Raw genomic sequence first — 18,514 nt, 5'->3', positions numbered from 1 at the left:
CAGGCTAAGATCTGGGCCATTGTGACTCTCAGAATGCTAAGTGATCTGAGACCAGAAAATAGATTCTGTGATACCTTCTCCGAGATGGAGGAAAGCGGGGAGAAAGAACAACTGTGGGGCACTCTACCCTTCTGATTCCTTATTTGTTTTTCTCTGTAACTCAGTGGGTCATCATGGGGACAGCCAAGAACAACCACACTGTACTGAAACTTCCCCTCCTTGACAAACCCAAGACACAGAAAAACTATGCCCAACCTGAGGTTCTGTGTCACACCTTTGAGACCCTGTCTAACCTTCACAAACTGCTGCCAAATCATATGATGGAGACACTCTACTTCTACAAGAGGGAAGAGGACAAACAAAATTGTATGTGGGCAGAGGATGGGCATGAACTCTGTTTAGTAAGCATACACTTCGTCTTGGTGTAAAACTGCCTCTACATTTATTTATTTATTAAATATTTTTATTTATTTTGAGAGAGAGAGCAAGCAGGGGAGGAGCACAGAGAGAGAGGGAAAGAGGGAATCCCAAATTGGCTCTACACATCAGCACAGAGCCTGATGAGGGGCTCAAACTCACAAACTGTGAAATGATGACCTGAACCGAAATTGAGTTGGTCTCATAACTGACTGAGCCACCCAGCCCCCCCCTGCCTCTGCTTTTACCATGACTAAGAACTGACTCTTTATATGGCAGGTGTGGTCAGTCCTTGGCATGCTGATTATGCTCTGGGGGTCCATGCTCTCTGAGCTCCCTTCTTCCCTTTCGTTTATTGGACTGGTCTTTTATGAACCAAGTGAGGTCTGTCACTGTTCTTCAGGCAAAGTCTACCTCTGGGATGATGGAAAGTGGATTAAGTGGGAAATAATCTCTAAATTTACAGGTTCAGATTTGATTTGAAGATGAGTAAGGGAATGTCCAAGTTGAAGGTCAGGCTTCGAAGCTTATTCCTTTGCTCTATTTCCTGGTGTGCCTTCCTCCTACTGTTCCACCCCACAGAGAAGCCGGATATTCCCTCTCCCTCCCGCCCCACCCTGCCACCAAGGATTATAAATACCCCTCCCTTTCTGGAGTTTGGAGCAGCCCCCAGTCCTGGAATTCTCTCAGAGCTGTTTATAACTGGACTGATTTGCAGAATTGGGTGGGGCCTGCCTCCTGAAGTGTTTGTTCCTGCTTCAGTGAAAGACAAAGGTAGCTGGTAGCCACTTGTGCCCATGGATTTAGAAAGGAAAATAGCAGCTGCCACAGTGCTTAAGACACAGTCCTGGGGAGGAAGGTTTAATGGCAAATTTGTCCATTTATATTCTGGTTAGTCCCAAGTCCCTGAATGCACAGTATTGTGAATTGATCCCAATTTCCAGATTACACTAAAGATTATATAAAAATAATCAAGGAAAGTAAAAGCAACCTCCTAGAGTAGATAAATATAGATAGACAAGTCACAAGATGCAATACAAATTACCAATAAGCATGAACGCTGTTCAAACACTCTGGTAGTCAAGGAAGTAAAAGATAAATCAAGGCAATATTTTTTTAGGCCATCAGACTGGTCAAGTTTTAAAAGATCAATACTGGTGAACATGTGGGGAAATTAATGCCCTCATAATCATTATTAGAATGCTTTTTTGAAGATAATTTGAAAGTCTTTGCCGAAATTTAAAATGTATGTTACTGCCTTATTAAATGAGTTGACTTGGCAAAGAATAAGTAGAAAATAATTTTCTTTTTTGTCATGGTTTCCCCTGTGACCATTCTGTTGCCCTTCAGTCATCATGTTTGGGTAAAATTACAAGCAGATCTCATAGGTTTCCTGGTCATATTCTGTTTAATACATTCTCCAGACCAGTTTTCTCAATGACTGGTACCAAACCAAAAAGTAGGAAATGGGAGGAAGTTTGAAGCTTTTGTATATTGTTTTTAACGCTTAAGAAGCTACCTTTCTTGGTTAATTCACAGCTTTTCCCCACAGATACTTTGGGAGGTTGCTTAGTTGGATGCAGTGAGGGGCAGGGAAAGCAGGAAGAGTGGATTCCACAGAAGGAGCGGGCTCCAGGAGGAGATGAGCGGGGCAGCTCTAGAAGAGGCGCACATGCGTGCATGTGTGTGTGTGTGTGTGTGTGTGTGTGTGTGTGTATGTCCTGTTCATGTGCCAGATGGAGACTTTTGTGTGTGCCTTAAAGACAATTCTGAGGTGTAAAAGCAACAAGTCATTTTAAAGCCTCCAGTTTTAAGTTACCTATTTTCTACTGCGTCTGGTACACACACACATTGGCTTGTGTACTGGTTTATATACATTATCTATGCTGATTTGTATTGTGATTACAAACTCATCCATCCATTCTTCAAACCATCCACCCATCTAACATGTACTGCATTCCACACATTAAAATAAGAAATTGGGGCATCTGGGTGGCTCAGTCAGTTAAGCATCTGACTCTTGATTTCAGCTCAGGTCATGATCTTACAGCTGTGGGACTGAGCCCTGTATTGGGCTCTGTGTTGGGCATGGAGCCTGTTTGACATTCTCTCCCTCTCCCTCTGCCCCACCTGCCTCTCTGTCTCTCTCTCTCTAAAAAAAAATAAGAAATCAAAAACCATTCAAAGCAACTCACAGTCCAATATATCTAATTTTCATCTATAAATTTATAACCAATATCATTTTATTTCCAATAATTTCTGGAGGCATAACTATACTTTCTGTACTTTCTTTCAAAACCAGGGAACTTGCTTATAATTTCAGATAAGGCTGGCAGTAAGACTTAAATATTCAAAGTGAGTTCTGAGTTTTTATCTTATTTTGGTGTGCAGTGCTAAATATAAATTTTATGCTGGAGAATATGAGAATTTGTTATATTTGTTAAATGTTATCCTTTCTAATTCATCCTTGATTACTTACTTTTGAGGCAGTTTAGAATACCAAAGTATGTGTACACAAGACAATAAAAAACAATTCATTTAAGGCAAAAATTATTTTTAGCTGGATGTCATCAAATACCTGAATTGGGTTTATTATTTCAGTCAAATACTACATTTTGCTTCCAGGAGTGCCTGGGTGGCTCAGTTGGTTGAGCCTCTGACTTCGGCTCAGGTCATGATCTCACAGTTCATGGGTTCAAGCCCTGTATCAGGCTTTGTGCTAACAGCTCTCAGAGTCTAGAGCCTGCTTTGGATTCTGTGTCTCCTTCTCTCTCTGCCCCTCCCCTGCTCACTCTCTGTCTCTCTTTAACATAAATAAACAGTAAAAAAATATAAACAAATAAATTAGCTTCCAAATTCTGACAACCAAAGCAAACCATGCTATTCCTATCATTAGAGTGTAAGGGCTTCTGAGTGCGGCATCCCTGCCCCCGCCCGCCATGGGATCCTGAGCGAAAACTGCTTCTAGGAGCAGTATGTGAATGCTATCTGGGCCAGGCCTGAGACCACTGGGCAGGAGCCCCAGATTCCTGTTTTTTACTCACTTGGAATGATTTGCAGGCCTCTAAAGATTGATCTATTAATCATTACATCATTTAGATTGCCAAGAGATGGCCTCTTGAGTCAATTCTTGGTTCTTTGGAGTCTGTGCCAATTACCCTGTCTGGGACGGACCATCAGTGGTTCAGTCCGAGAAACAACAGAGGCTGGCTGAGTTGGGAACTAATTTCTATGCAGGGTCACCCTGAATCACTGGGGCTCAGTTTCTCTTCTTGCATTAGGTTGATCACGGCACTCTTATTTTCTAATACACCCAGCTGCATTGCAGAGCCACTCACAGTGTAGCTGGCAAACTGGTTTTGGTTCTCAACTTGTTACCAGTTGGCAAAGAGAGAAGCTTACACTACAGTGTATGTATGGTGGTATGTCACCAAATCCACCATGCAGTTCTACTGACTTCCTTTCTTTCCCTCCCTCTCTCCCTTCTTCTCTCCCTCCTTGCCTCCTCCCTCCCTCCTTCCCTCTTTTCCTTTCTTTTGGTAGCAGGACTGTTTTGATGACGGAAGCAGTATACTGAATTATATTCTAGCACAAGCTCTTTGTCCCACCGCAGACGAGAGATTTGGTTAGGGGCCAAACAAGGGCAACGTGAAGTGGTGGATGTGAGGTAAATACAGGGTATGGTTAATCTCTCTGAAGATCAAAATAATGGAACAGTAAACTGCCATTAATTTGAGAATCACACACAAATTACTTAAACAAACTTCAATATTTGTGGTGGTACCAGCACATTGGTTTGTTCATTCATTTATTTATTTGTTGTGCATCTATTAGATGTCTAGGACCAGACTAAGGTCTGAATGTCGCTCAAGTAATACTTTTGTAGTGAAGGAATGGCAGAGCTCAATAGCAATTATTAAATGGTATAAATATTCTTTCTCAAACTAATGCCATGTTACTCTTGCTATGCAAAGATGGAAAGGAACACTGAATCGTATGAATGTTTATTCTATTACTAGGTCGGAATTCTGAATTCTCTGGCTTAGAAAGGATCTTAGCAAGACATCAGTTTCCAAAAGAGATTAATCTGACTCCCAATCCAAGTAGCATGCCCCTGTGGAGAAGAAAATGCATCAACAATGCAAATCGTGGGTGGAAGAAATGTCAATTGTGGAATAAAAGCCTTGAGGAACCTCCGATGTCAACCATAGTTGTCAGGTAGGCATCTACTTTTAGTGTGATCACAAACTCTTCATGCCTTAGCCAAAAAATGTCTTAATGTGCTCTTTGAGATGTATGATGAGCATGAAAACAAGCATTGCTATGTATAAAAGCATATAAGCCCCATTTTCTCAGAGACAAAACTCATGGAGACAAAATTCTGAGAGAGAGAGAACTCACAGAGATAGGAGGTGTGTGGGTCTCCCATGGGCCATTGCATTTCACGTTAGTAGGCAGACATCTAGCCGGGCTGGGCTGGCATTGTTGGGTGAGGGACTCGACTACAGAGCTATGGGGCTTTTATGCTGCATGAGTCAGGAAGCACCAGCCCACCCCTAGCATGACTAGTGGCCTAGGATACAATAGTATAAATAGTGGAACCTTAGCGTTATCTGTATAGTGTGCAGGTTTTACACTGACAGAAATGGGAGCCGTTTCAGGGTCTTAAAAATAAGGGCAATACAATCTCATCTGAAACCTCCCTGGCCCCTAGGGGGACCAGGGGGGAAGCGGAGAGGGATGGTAGGTCTCAGACCGGTAGTAACAGTGGGGATGTAGAATTGGTTGGATTTTGGCACTTAAAGTTATAAGCTTTGGTTTCCTTGGAAAATTATCTTTGTTGGTACACTTCCTTCCCTGATAATGCCAGACAGAGGATGTTTCCAGATTTGCTTCTTCAGTATTGCTGCATGTATTGCTATACAATACCTAATAAGTGATTTCTACATGTAGCACTTAGTAGGTATTCAAAAAATGTTGTTGCCAGGCTGACAGGAGAATATATGATTTTCTATAAAGACAGAGTTCTCTCTGCTTTGAAGGTAACAGACAGGGAGAGATTTCCAGCTCATGAATTTTACCTGTACTGGAAGCTCCCACTTGGAAAGAATTTCCTTGTCTACATTTTTCCCCCCAATGTCCTCAGTGGCATAACTTGACAATTGGATTTAAAAATCCATTTTCAATGAAGGCAAAGATATGTTATAAAAGAATTAGAATGATGGTATTTTCTTCTTGAACAATACAAGGCACTAAACTTGTGTTAGATTAAGGATAGAAGCTATTTTAAGTGATGATTCCTGATTACTCAAGTTAGGATTATTTGACCATACTTTGGAGGCCTATAAAGAAAGAAAACAACAGTTTATACACCTCAATTTCAGGCCATAATGTCTTTATGTGAACTAATATATTTTACTTTACATCCTACTTTGTTTGGTTTCTGAAAAATATAGCCAGATTGTTAGAACATAAGAAATGACATATTTATTCATATTTTCTTCTACAAACATTTATTTGCTTTTCTTAAAAACTAGGACTGGTAAAAGCAGGCATCTTTTCATTGTTCTTAATGTCAGGAAAAAATAATTCAGTATTTTGTTGGCTATTGGTTTTTGCAGGTTACTTTTATCAGTTGGAAGAAGTTCACTACTGTTGTTGGTTTGCTTAGTTTTTGTCATAATGGATATTGAATTTTGTCAAATGCTTTCACTATATCCACCGACTTGATCATATTTATCTTTTCTATTAATATGGTGAATTATATTGTTTTAAAAATATTTTTATCATGGTAGAATGTACGTAAAATGTTCTATTTCCCCCATTTTTAAAGTGTACAGTTCAGTGGCTTTAAGCACCTCTACACTGCTGTGCAGCCATCACACCATCCATATTTCCAGAACATTTTCATCTTCCTAGACTGAAACTCTGCACCCATTAAACACTAACTCCTATTTCCTCGTCTCTCCAATTCCTGACAAACACTATTTTTACTTTTGTCTCTATGGATTTGCCTAATCTAGATACCTTAACTCAGTAAAACCATACAATATTTGTCCTTTTGTGTCTGGCTTATTTCACTGAGCATGATGTCCTCAAAGTTCATCATGTTGTGTGTCAGAAGTTCCTTGCTTCTGAAGGCCGAATAATATTCCATTGTATGTATATGCTACATTTTGTTTTATCCAAACAAAACACCCAGCATTTATTGAAAAGATCATCTTTTCCCTATTGAATGGTCTTGGCACCTTTGTCAAAAATCGTTTCATCATTAAAAATAAAGTCATGCAAAAGTTTATTCTGAGTTTTCTATTCTATTCCATTGGTTTATAATGGAATCATAAGATTATATATTGGAGCTCTAATATTTGGTGTATTTATAAAATGTTAATACATGTTTATAATTGTTATACCTTCTTGCCTCATTGACCCTTTTACCATTACATTATGTCTTTATCTATTGTAAGTGTTTTCTAGTCTCCTTTTTTTTTTTTTTAATGCATATAGCCATCCCTGTTCTCTTTTGCTTACTATTTGCATGGAGTATTTTTTTCATCCTTTCATTTCTTTTTTTTTTTTTAATTTTTTTTTCAACATTTTTATTTATTTTTTGGGGACAGAGAGAGACAGAGCATAAACGGGGGAGGGGCAGAGAGAGAGAGGGAGACACAGAATCGGAAACAGGCTCCAGGCTCTGAGCCATCAGCCCAGAGCCCGACACGGGGCTCGAACTCACGGACCGCGAGATCGTGACCTGGCTGAAGTCGGAGGCTTAACAGACTGCGCCACCCAGGCGCCCCTCATCCTTTCATTTCTAACCCAAGCATGTCCCTAGATCTAAAGTGAGACTCTTGTAGGCAGTATATAATTGAATTGAATCCTGACTGGTTTTATTAACTATTCTATCAGTCCATGTTTTTTGGAGCATTTAACCTATTTGCATTTGAAGTAATTACTAATAGGGAAGCACTTACTTTTGCCATGTTGTTTTCTGTATGTTTTATATATTTTCCCTCATTTTCTCCATAACTGCTTTCTTTTGTGTTTGGTTGATTTCTTGTACCAACACATTTTGATTCTCTTTTCATTTCTTTTTGTGTATCTTCTATGGATATTTTCTTTGTGGTTACCATGGGGATTATATATAACATCCTAAAGTTGTGACAATCTATCTTAAATTGTTACCAACTCAACTTCAATTGCATAAGAAAACTCCTTTAGAGCTCTGCCCCTGTTACTGATGTCACAAACTAAATCTTTACATATTGCATACCCATGAACATAGATTTATAATTACATCTTATGCATTTGTCTTTTAAATCCTATAGAAAATATGGGCTCCTGGGTGGCTCAGTCAGTTAAGCATCTGACTCTTGATTTTGGCTCAGGTCATGATTCCAGGGTTGTGAGATCTAGCCCCACATCAGGCTCTGCACTGAGCGTGGAGCATGCTTGAGATTCTGTCTCTCTCTCTCTCTCTGCCTCTCTCCCCTGCTCATGCTAAAATAGATACAAACAAATGAATAAACAAGCAAATAAATCCTATGAAAATAAAAAGTGGAGTTGCAAACCCAAATATCAGAGTACTATTTTTATATTTGTGCATATATTTACCTTTACTGGAGAACTTTATATTTTTACGTGACTTTGAATTACTATCTAGCTCCCTTTCATTTCAACTTGGATGCTGTTTAGTATTTCTTGTAGGGCAGATCTAGAAGTAATGAATGCCCAGGTTTTGCATTGGAAGGTCTTAAATTTCTCCCTCATTTTTGAAGGGCAGTTTTGCCAAATGTAGAGTTATTAGTTGACATTTTTTTTTCTTTTCCTTTCAGTGCTTTAAATGTATCCTACTGCCTTCTGGACTGCAAGGTTTCTGCTGAGAAATCTGCTCATTATCTTATTGGTGATCACTTTTTAAAATGATTTGCTTTTCAGAGTGCCTGGGTGGCTCAGTAGGTTGAGCATCTGACTTCAGCTCAGGTCATGATCTCACGGTTTGTGAGTTCGAGCCCCGTGTTGTGCTCTGTGCTGACAGCTCGGAGCCTGGAGCCTGCTTCGGATTCTGTGTCTCCCGTTCTCTCTGTCCCTCCCCTGCTCATGCTCTGTCTCTGTCTCAAAAATAAATAAAAACATTAAAAATAAATTTATAATGAGTTGCTTTTCTCTTGCTGCTTTTAAGATTCACTCCTTGTCTTTGACCAGTGTCACTATAGTGTGGCTCAGTGTAGGTCTCTTTATGTTTATCCTACTTCTAGTTCACTGAGCTTCTTGGATTGTATATCCACATCTTTCCTCAAATTTAGTCATTCTTGTTTTCAAATGATCACGCTGCCCTCTCTCCTCCTCTTCCACCTGGGGATCCCATTGTGTGTATAGCAGTCAGCCTGATGGAGTCTGTCCCCTAAGTCTTTTAGGCTCTATTCACTTAACATTCTTGTTTTTGCTCCTCAAGCTTGATCACTTCAAATGACCTCTTTTTAAGTTTGCTGATTTTTCTTCTATTTGTTCAAGTCTGCTGCTGAACTGCCCTAGTGAATGTTTCCAATTATTGTAATTTTCAGTCCCAGAATTTGTTCAGTTTTAAAAAAAAGTGCACCTCTTTGTCAATACACTTTTATCTTCACATGCTGTTTTCCTGATGTCCTTTTGTTCTTTGTCCATATTAGCCTTTAGCTCTTTTGAGGTATCTGACATTTGTTTTAAAATCCTTGTCTAATAACTAGGTGCCTTTTTGCTTGTTTCTGAAATTTTTGCTTCCATGTTTTTCTATTTCTTTGCATGCCTATGACCTTTTGTTGAAAAGTGGGCATTTGCAAAAACAGGCCCCTCGTACACTGATGGGTAAGACCTTCTCTCATTAGTGGGACCATGAGTCTTCAGAGCAGCCTGGGCCTTCTCAGGTCTTTTCTGGGCATGCTTCCTGTCCAGGTCTGTATGTTTTAAAAATTTCCCTCAGCTTTTACATGTCTTAATATCCTGAAGAATCTCCACCTTCTTCTTGGGGCCTTAAGTATTCTATTGTATTCCACTATTTTGTAATCTTTCTCATCTACAGTCAGCTTGTACTTATCATGTGTTCCATTGACTGCCACTGCCTCTTGTGGTTTCTTGTCTCACATCCAAATTATGGCAGTGTTTCCCTTCTGAACTTTGACTCCAGCAAGACAGCAAACAGTTCCTCAGTCCACAGATAGATCAGAATGTTGCAAACAAGTTCCACTCTGCTCCTTTCATCCTAAGGGAGGGAGCCAAGAATCAGGTGAATTCCTTCCAACCGCACCATGCAGGGAAGTGGTGGGGCAAGGGCAAGTAAAAATGCCACACAATTTCTTACAAAATTCAAAGTGATTTTGTGTTGGACATTCACTTGTTTAGGTGTTCAGTTTCTGTAGTTATTTGAGGAAAATATGAGGCCTAGGAAAAATGAGGCCTAAATCTTCCTAGCTTGCCATCTTGCTGATGTCACTGTTTATTCATCTTTTCCCAGTATTTTCTTCTGTGTTTTGCACTGCTTAATTTCTGTAGATCCACCTTCCAAGTTTATTGACTCCTTCGTCACCGAGTCTGCTAGCGAAGCCCTTCAGATCATCTTTCTTAAATTTCAGATTTTCAGTTCTAAAGTTTGTATTTGCATCTCCTTTGGTAGTTTGTTCCTGCGCTGAGAAGCCACATTGTTTTCATCATTTCAAGTGTGCTTTACCTTGTAGAACAGTCACAAAAACTAATTTAAAAACTTTGTAGGACAATGGCATCTAGGTCATCTCAGGATTGACGTGTGCTTTTTCTTCACCTGTTTGCATTTTCATGGTCTTCTGCATGTCAAATCATTTTGCGTTGTACCGTGGACACTAAATATTACACATTGCATGGATCCTGGGTCCTGTTGACATTGTCTGGAGAATGTTGTTTTTGTGGGTCCTGCTACAATCGTTTGGAGAATGTTGCTGTTTTTGTTTTAGCAAGTAATCAACCTGCTTAGAGACTATACACTCTATCTTGATCTTGTGTGGGTAATGATCAAAAATCCCAGTGCAGTCTTCAAAGCCTTCTGTGTGTTTTGTCCACTCACGAACCTGAGACTTGTGTGTGTTCATACAGTTAGGGGAACATGTCTCTCTCTCTGCTCGGGGATTGTCCTCATGCTTACTCTCTACCCCCCAGGGAATCCTTTCTCTGATTAGAAAAAGGTTTTCCTTTATCTCAGATTTTATTTGGCCAGGTGTACTGTTGGCCACCACTGCAAGGTTTAATGGGGGCCTGCCTTTGGGTGGAAGTCCCATGCTCAGGAGGGCCCAGCAACTGTTTCATTTCCCATCTGAGAAACTCATCCCTGTGCAGTTGCTTCTTTGTATTTTGATGCCCTAACACAATCCATCTGCTTTCAATTTCAGCATCTGCAAGGAATTGTTTCACATCTTTTGCCCAGAGATTTTAGATGAAATTAGTGGGAGGGTAGGCAGTAGCAGGCTCATGGTAACACAGTGGAACTGTAACTCTCTGCAACACTTCCTGTGAGTTTGACTCTGGAAAAGCTCCTTAAATCCCTGTGCCTCTACATCCCTACTTGTAAAATGGTAGAAGCAACAGTACCCACATCATTTTCAACTTGTGGCACTGCTTTTTGAGGATAAAATGTGGTTATGGGCCATCTAACACTTGTAACAAACAGTAAGTGCTCAAAACAATGGCTATTACTATTCATATATTTTCAGTAAGACTGAACATTTTGGATTATAATACTGGAATAAAAAAATGAAGACCTCAAAAGTTACAGGTTCAGTGAGCTGGCTACCTGGATACTGAGGCTTGAAGGAAAGACTGAAAAGGAAAGAGGGTATTTAGAAGAGCAAAATATTCCATGATGGTTTTGTAGCCACTGGAATGACACCCTCATCCTTGTCAACTAATAGATATGGCGCCAATCAAAGCAGAAAGTTGCAAGGACAGGTAAGGTAGCTTGTAGGTAAGCCTTTTATAACCTAACACGTTAAACAAGAATGAAGACTATTTAATAGTTAAGTATGTAATTACGGATCCAGAACGCTTTTATTTCCAATGAAATACCCCAATTTTCCCTTCACGCCTTTTTTATTAAATTATGGGGGAAAAAATGGAAATAAGATTCTTATTTTCTAATAGTACTACTGCTCCATTTGCTCCCTTGCTAGATGGTTGAAAAAGAACATGCAACCCGCCGAAGACCTCCAGTCAGTAATCCAGAGGCTGTCAGTGTTTGGGCCAATTAAGTCAGTCACCTTCTGTGGACGGCAAAGTGCTATCGTGGTGTTCGAAGACCTGACTTCAGCTTGTAATGCTGTGAATGCTTTTCAAAGCAGGACCACAGGCACAATGTTTCAGTGTTCCTGGCAACAGCGTTTCATGTCAAAAGATGTAAGACTCGCTATGACCAAAAACCTCTGTAGATTCTTGTTTTACATGTCATTTGTTTTTCACCAGGGCTTTAGTGAAGTAGGATAATCGTAAGTGATAATTCAGCACGGTTTATTCAGTTCAAGTATTAGAAATCACAAATGATAGCACATCCCTTCCTTTGAAATGTTTAATGTTTCGGTGATAGGCATCACAGTTTGGCTTTTCGAGTTAAGAAGTTCATGACTGCATTTGTGCATTCATCTGACAGCCATCTTTCCTGGAGGACTCTGCTTTCTTCAGCATTAATAGCACGTAGCTTTTCTTTCTCCCTATTCCTGATGACCTGTTTTGAAATTCTCATGGCCTGAAAACACAAAAGCAACAATAAGGTTAAGAGGCATTGTAACAGGGTACCCCATAGTTCTGATTTTTGTTTCTCCATTGTTCACTTAATCCTGTCACACGTTCAGATACAGGTGTAACATAGGACAGTGTTTCTCAAACTATAATGCACATACAAATTACTTTGATGGGTGCGGAGAGGGCCTGGGATTCCACATTTGTAAAAAGCCCCAGATAGATATTAAAGCTTTTGGTTCCAGGACCACATTTTGGGCAGAAAGACTATAAGAGCGATCAGTCACCAGTTAGCTGCATATAAAAATGAAAGTGCAGGGTGCCTGGATGGCTCTTTGGTTAAGTGTGTAACTCTTGGTCATGATCTCATAGGTTGGTGGGTTTGAGACCCATGTCTGGCTCTGTGCTGTCGCCACAGAGCTTTCTTGGGATTCTCTCACTCTCCCTCTCTCTGTCCCTCCCCTGCTTGTGCTCCCTCTCTCAAAATAAACAAACTTAGAATAAAACAAAAACCAACCCCCCACCCCCACAAAAGTGCTGCATGATAAGAATCTCCTCAAGGTCAACCTATCTGGTTTCTCACCTGGATTCAAGAATAAAAGTGCTCAGCAAATAATGCCTATCATCCTCCTCAAAGTCATCCCCAGAAAGAACTGCCCCTCTGCCTTCCTACATATCAGAGAAATGAAATGTCTATTTGAAAAGTTTTATAAAAATCAGTGCTTCTAACATTATTATGGTTATTTTTAATCTCAAATTTAGATATGCTCAAAGCTAACCAAGATAGGTCTTGTTTTTTAAATTCCTTATTCTCTTAAGGCAAAAACATTATTTCCATGGTTTCTACTATTAAAAAAGAAAAAAAAAGAACACAAACATTTGGGGGCAACTTTGAATATGCTTTCAGCCTGGTCCAAACTTCTTTCTGAAAAGTGCTATCAGGAAACACTTCAGTAACAAGTCCTTGAGCGCATGCCTCTGCAGCGGTTAACTTCTTTCCAAAAATAAGCATCTCGGCTGCCTGAAATGAAAAGTAGGATTGAGACATTAACTTAATAAAACAAAGGTCAGTTAACCTCAGAACAGCAGACATAGGGAGATTCCCTTGTGGTCTTTTGAGGTTGCCAGGATTTCTTGTTCAGGGAGAAACTGAAGACCTCAATAGGCAATGCTGTTGCAAAATGTGCTGAAGCCATCTTAGGCTCTCTAGAAGGTTTGCAGGTGTTTTTGCTTCTGGATGTATCTATGTTGGAGAGGCAAGAGCAGGGAGCCCAGGGCAGAAATGACTTGAAGCAGATGCTGACTTGATAACCCACACAGCTATAATTTTTTATTTAATATACCATAAACAACTATATAAGAAAAAAAGAATTAAAAAAAAAAAAAAAGGAAAATCATGGTCACAGTGAATACCAACCAAACTTTAGACACCCTAACTCTCTAATTTCCTTGCCCTGGAGATTTTACCTAGTGGTCTAGCTGACAGGTTTCTTTACCTGCACAGACACTAGTACTTAGCTCTACCTGACTAAAGGAAAGTGAGGACTAAGATTGTTTCTAACAAACTGAGATCCCTAAGCAGATATCCTTCTCTGTATTTCCAATTTTTCTTCTGAAAAAATAGTATTTTCATAGTCAAATGCCCTAAGCCTTAGAGTTGGTTCTGCCCAGCTTTTCAAAGTTAAAATCTGTAGAGTGACTCAGGGTCTGTGACAGAATAATGAGATTTAAAAAATACGTATTTACAACAAAAACCTAGCAGTCAGTGAAAACAGGCTCAACTCCAATGCCAGCCCTTTCATACCTCAAAGAGTGTGGGCCGAGCCATCCCCTAGCCCCTGCTCTCCATGCTCCAGTCTTGTGATCACCTTGCAGTCATGCACACTAAGCCTGCGCAACCAAGTTTCCAGAGACACAGTGACAGACCTGAGCAGCCACTGAACCACTCAGGGAACCTGAACACACAACTAAAACCACCCACGAAGAGGCTGCTGTGACTGGAAATGGTTGTGGAAGAGTATCTCCTGTGACTCTCCAAGTAAAGGTGTCATCTTAGGGCTTCCAGAGGATGCCACTCATCTGTACAGAAACCAGGTGGCATCCTGAGCTGGGCACAGCCCTGGTCTTTTAATGCTTTTAAAGCCCTGGTCTTTTAACACCACACAGCAGCAGAGAATGAGCTAGGCACCTAGCTGCAAGAATAGATCCTAGTTTGGGGAGTTATGGAGGGTTTCTGATTCTCCCTCATACCAGAAAGACCATTTCCCATAGCCCAGCTCCTCTATATTTGAAACTTTTAGAGTTCAAACGTTATCAGCAAATGTTTCATTTTTCTCCTGTCTATATTATAAAAAGAGAGAGTACAGAGTTGCCTTTGGAACGGAAGTCACTATTACAATTTATTCTTAAGGTTTCCAAAAGTTACCTTGGCTGGGCCCATTATCTTCGGAAAAGTGTAAGAAGAACATCCTTCTGGACTCTGGCCTAGGTGACTAAAAGGAGTATGAAATGTTGCCTATTTGGAGAAAAAAGAAAATAAAATTATTTTTTGTATGTGATAAAAAAAAAACCCACTATTGTCTACATCCTCACAATACTTGAGTAACTTGCTTTACAATTAGGATTTTGGTGGAATTATATACACAGAAAGTTCACTACTAGGTATGTAGCTGGTAAGTTTTAACACATGTATACAGTTCTGCAGTCACCACCATGTCAAGGTGTAAACTATCTCCATCATCCCAAAGGGTTCCTTTGTGCCCTCCATTCTTGTCACCCCCAAACAACCACCGATCTGTTTTCTGTCCCTCTGTTTGCCTTCTCTAGAATGTAATATAATGGAATTGCATGTTCTGTAGCCTTTGGTCCTTAGCCTAAGATTTCTGAGAGTCACCATGCTGTAGTATGTATTAGTAGCTTGTTCCTTCTCATTACTGAAGAATTCCATTGTATGGATGTTGTAATTCGTGTATCCATTTACCAGCGGAAGCCATCGGTGTTATTTCCAGCATTTTGGCTATTATGATTACGACTGTTAATGATAATTTTATGCAGGTCTCTGCATGAACGTGTTTTCAGTTCTCTTGGGTAAATACCTAGGGGTGGAATTGCCGGGTTGTAGGGTAAATAGTGGTTTAAAACTTTGTAAGAAGCTGCGAAAAGATTTTCCACCATGGTGTACCATTTAACAGTCCCACTAGCAGCATGTGGAGTTCCAATTGCTCCACATCCTCGTTAAACCTTGTTATTATCAGTCGTTTTATCTTGAACCATCCTGGTAGGTGTGTAGCAGTGTCTTGTGGTTTTAATTTCCATTTACCTAATGACTAATGATGTTGAGCATCTTTTCATGTACTTATTAGCTCATTTTATATCTTTTTTAATGAAGTAATCATTCTAATACTTTGCCCATGATTTTTAAGTTAGATTGGTTGTCTTTTTATTATCAAATTGTAGTTCTTTATGTATTCTGGTTGCAAGTAATTTTCTTAATAGTGTCTTTCTCCTATGTTTTTAAAGAGGCATTTATACTTTATTTTCTGCAGATTATGTATTCCTCTGTTGCCCATTTTTACATTAAGTTGTTGATCTATCATTTTATAAATGTATTTTAAAAATGTTAGGAAGATTAGCCTTTATTGTGTCAGTTGAAAAATTGTTTCCTCAGTCTGTCATCTGTCTTGATTTTACCTCAGAGAGGTTTTTAAATTGGCTTCAAATATCAGAATCATGACTAATACTGGTTATTTAGACTACAGAGCCATCTTTAATTTTTTTAATTTATTTAAGAAATATTTTTGTGTATTTCTTGATGAATGAGAAGTCCTTATGAAAGGAAATTAATTTATAATTGACAATATGTACACAGAACATTTAGACTTCGTTTCCCCTAATCAGATATGGTGCTATTTCATAATGTATATTGTTAGAGGACATAAATATATAATGTATGCAGCACATAAACCAAAATAAAAATATAAAATACTAATGTCACCTATCATCCCCCTCCCTCCAAAAGAAAACATATTCAAGAAGATGTACTGCAAAGTCACAGCCTAAGGATTACAAGCAGGAAATTGAAAGAAAAGGCTAATCATAGCTAAGGGGACACGAACAGGTATGTGTGGAGCCAACAATAAAGCACCATTTTACTTATTTACAATCATTATTATAAGTAAGCATTTAGCCCATTTTCATAAATAGAGCAGTAGATGTAACTAAGGGTCAGGCTCTGGCATCAGACTGCTTGGGTCATGCTGGGAGCTTCTTAACCTCTTTGTGCCACAGTTTCCCCATCTGTAAAATGGAGACAAGAGTACCTGTCTCATAGGGCTGTTGTGAGTGTTATGTATGTACACTGTGCATAAACAGAACACCCAGTATGTGGTGTACTCAAATAGGATTTTTAGGATTTCTACCTTTTTATTACCTCATGGGGAAATGCACTATTTGTTGACAAAGAAGCTAACAGACAATGTTAACTACTGCCCATAATAAAGAATCATTTGATTATATGAGTAAATGTTAACCCACGTTTAGTATGGTATTTGTTTATGAAGCCATAATGATAAATCCTATAAAACGAATTCCTCTCCACAGGTTCTTTCTTCTGTGTCTTTCTCTGATTTGAAATTGAACCTTGGTTTGATTCAGTTGGGTGAACTCTTAGCAGTGGTCTCTATTTGTTTAAATATTTTACTTTGAGCCAAATCTTTTAGCATTTTTAATTACATACATGTGTTTTCTTTGATTTCAATTTTAATTGGTATCGTTTAAGATGGAAGTCCTAGAAACCTATAAAAGGATGATGGATAGGACAGTCATTTTGAATTCTGAGAGAGAATCAGGAAAATATTCAAAGAGGATGATATATTTTCCCTCTGAGTACTGAAGGAGGAGACCCCCAAGTTCATGTCAGGAATTCCTGAACCCACCCCCTTCTGGACTGGCTGATTAATGAGTCCTCTAACACACAATGTGACCAAAGGCTACTGATTTCTGCCTTTGGGCAGAAATTTCCACCTGTAAAGGTTAGACATCCTAGCACCTAGAATCTCATTTACTATTTTCATGGAAAAATTATTAGTAACAATTAGGTCTGACAATATGCCCAATCCGATCAAACTGAATCTGGTAAAAAATGAACCCAAGAGATTAGGATCTTAAAATATGGTCTTGTCTATCAGTAGGGAAAACACCTCCAAACAAAACTAGAAATCTCTTCAGTGATAAAAACCAAACGTTTCCCATGAGGTGTAGATCAGGAAATCCTACTACTGCAGAAGCAAAAATAAGAATCTGGTAACTGTACAAGGGATTATTAGTTCTACGGTACAAGTTCTAGGGTAAAAGTTCTAAGCTAAATGGTCATCACATCTTTGTTCAAAATGAAAGACCTGGAGTTCCAGCACCCAGGGACTGGTTATCTCTGAGAGGTAAGACAAGGAGTGTTTTTTAATTGAACCCTTTTCTTTGTGCTTTTCCAGATTTTTCAAAATTTTATTTTCTACTATGACATACACCACTACTGTAGTAAGAACAGAAAGTAAAATCAGTACAATTCAATGATAAACACCAGGCTGAACTGTTTTGGCAAGTAACTTCACTGAGCTTCAGTTTACTTACCTGCAAAAAAGGGAAGGCAGAGAGTGCTTGAAAGTTCCTTCTTATTCAAAAATTCTATTCTAAAATTCTAAACTCTAGAATTTATTTGGAAAAAAAAAGTATTAAGTGATCCACTTGTGTAACATGCAAAAATGCCACTCCTATCTTAGATTAATTGGAAAATTAGAAGTTGAGTAACTGTTACGTAATCTGACTAAAGCACTGAAAGAGTGGGGACAAATGTTCACAACAATACTGGTGTTTAGGAAAACCTAAGTTAATAATGAAAGACAAATAAAACAAGTCGAATTACATTAGGGTAATTCGTTAGGAAAAATTTTAATTTGGTCCATTCTACCATAAACCATGTAATCTACTACTACTAGCAACAATAAAGGAAAGTTCAGAGGACCTCATTTTTCCCTCAAGACTTTGTAAGTTTCTGGGGGCTAACTTACCCTGCTGGATGCATACACAGTATCAAATAGCCCAAGAATGGTGACGGAGATTCCCACAGCTGGACCATTTACCGCTGCAATCAGAGGCTTAGGAAAATCTATAAAACAGTCTACAAAATCCCTACAGAAATGGAAATACAAAAGCACACTCAAATGTTCCAAGGCAGCATTACTGAAGTATAGGAAAGACAGCATGAGCCTGAAATAAACTCTCTGGCCAGGCTGGACATCCATCTGAATGGCACTTGATGGAAGCTCATAAAATGAGTCCCATAAGCTTGACCTTGGTTCAACCATGTATT

At 39.1% G+C, this 18,514-nt stretch overlaps 2 protein-coding genes across 7 annotated transcripts in view; one reads left to right on the top strand and one right to left on the bottom strand.

The window, feature by feature from the left end:
- The first annotated feature begins 73 nt into the window (after positions 1-73).
- The window catches only part of LOC125165985 (uncharacterized protein C6orf201 homolog), a 25,604-nt gene continuing 7,163 nt past the window's right edge, over positions 74-18,514 (top strand). For 3 of the 4 annotated variants that reach the window (XR_007152293.1, XR_007152294.1, XM_047859568.1), the window contains exons 1-4: positions 74-366; positions 4,437-4,635; positions 11,589-11,811; positions 16,169-16,267. Coding sequence is in view for 2 of the 4 variants with exons in the window: in XM_047859568.1 (XP_047715524.1) it covers positions 174-366; positions 4,437-4,635; positions 11,589-11,811; positions 16,169-16,243 (690 nt within the window). In the remaining 2 variants the exon portion in view is untranslated. Of the gene's footprint in view, positions 367-4,436; positions 4,636-11,588; positions 11,899-16,168; positions 16,268-18,514 lie in introns of those variants that run through there. The other variant, XM_047859567.1, reaches the window with a different exon arrangement.
- The window catches only part of ECI2 (enoyl-CoA delta isomerase 2), a 23,673-nt gene continuing 17,060 nt past the window's right edge, over positions 11,902-18,514 (bottom strand). For all 3 annotated transcript variants that reach the window (XM_047859565.1, XM_047859564.1, XM_047859566.1), the window contains 4 exons: positions 18,213-18,333; positions 14,576-14,665; positions 13,028-13,171; positions 11,902-12,157 (listed from right to left, as the gene is read on the bottom strand). In XM_047859565.1, the coding sequence (XP_047715521.1) occupies positions 12,002-12,157; positions 13,028-13,171; positions 14,576-14,665; positions 18,213-18,333 (511 nt within the window). In that variant the 3' untranslated portion in view covers positions 11,902-12,001. The remainder of the gene's footprint in view (positions 12,158-13,027; positions 13,172-14,575; positions 14,666-18,212; positions 18,334-18,514) is intronic.

Source organism: Prionailurus viverrinus, chromosome B2 (genome assembly GCF_022837055.1).
Source record: "Prionailurus viverrinus isolate Anna chromosome B2, UM_Priviv_1.0, whole genome shotgun sequence".
Classification (NCBI taxonomy): Eukaryota; Metazoa; Chordata; class Mammalia; order Carnivora; family Felidae; genus Prionailurus; species Prionailurus viverrinus.
Note: the sequence above shows the minus strand (reverse complement) of the source record. Positions and strands in the feature narration are given on the sequence as shown.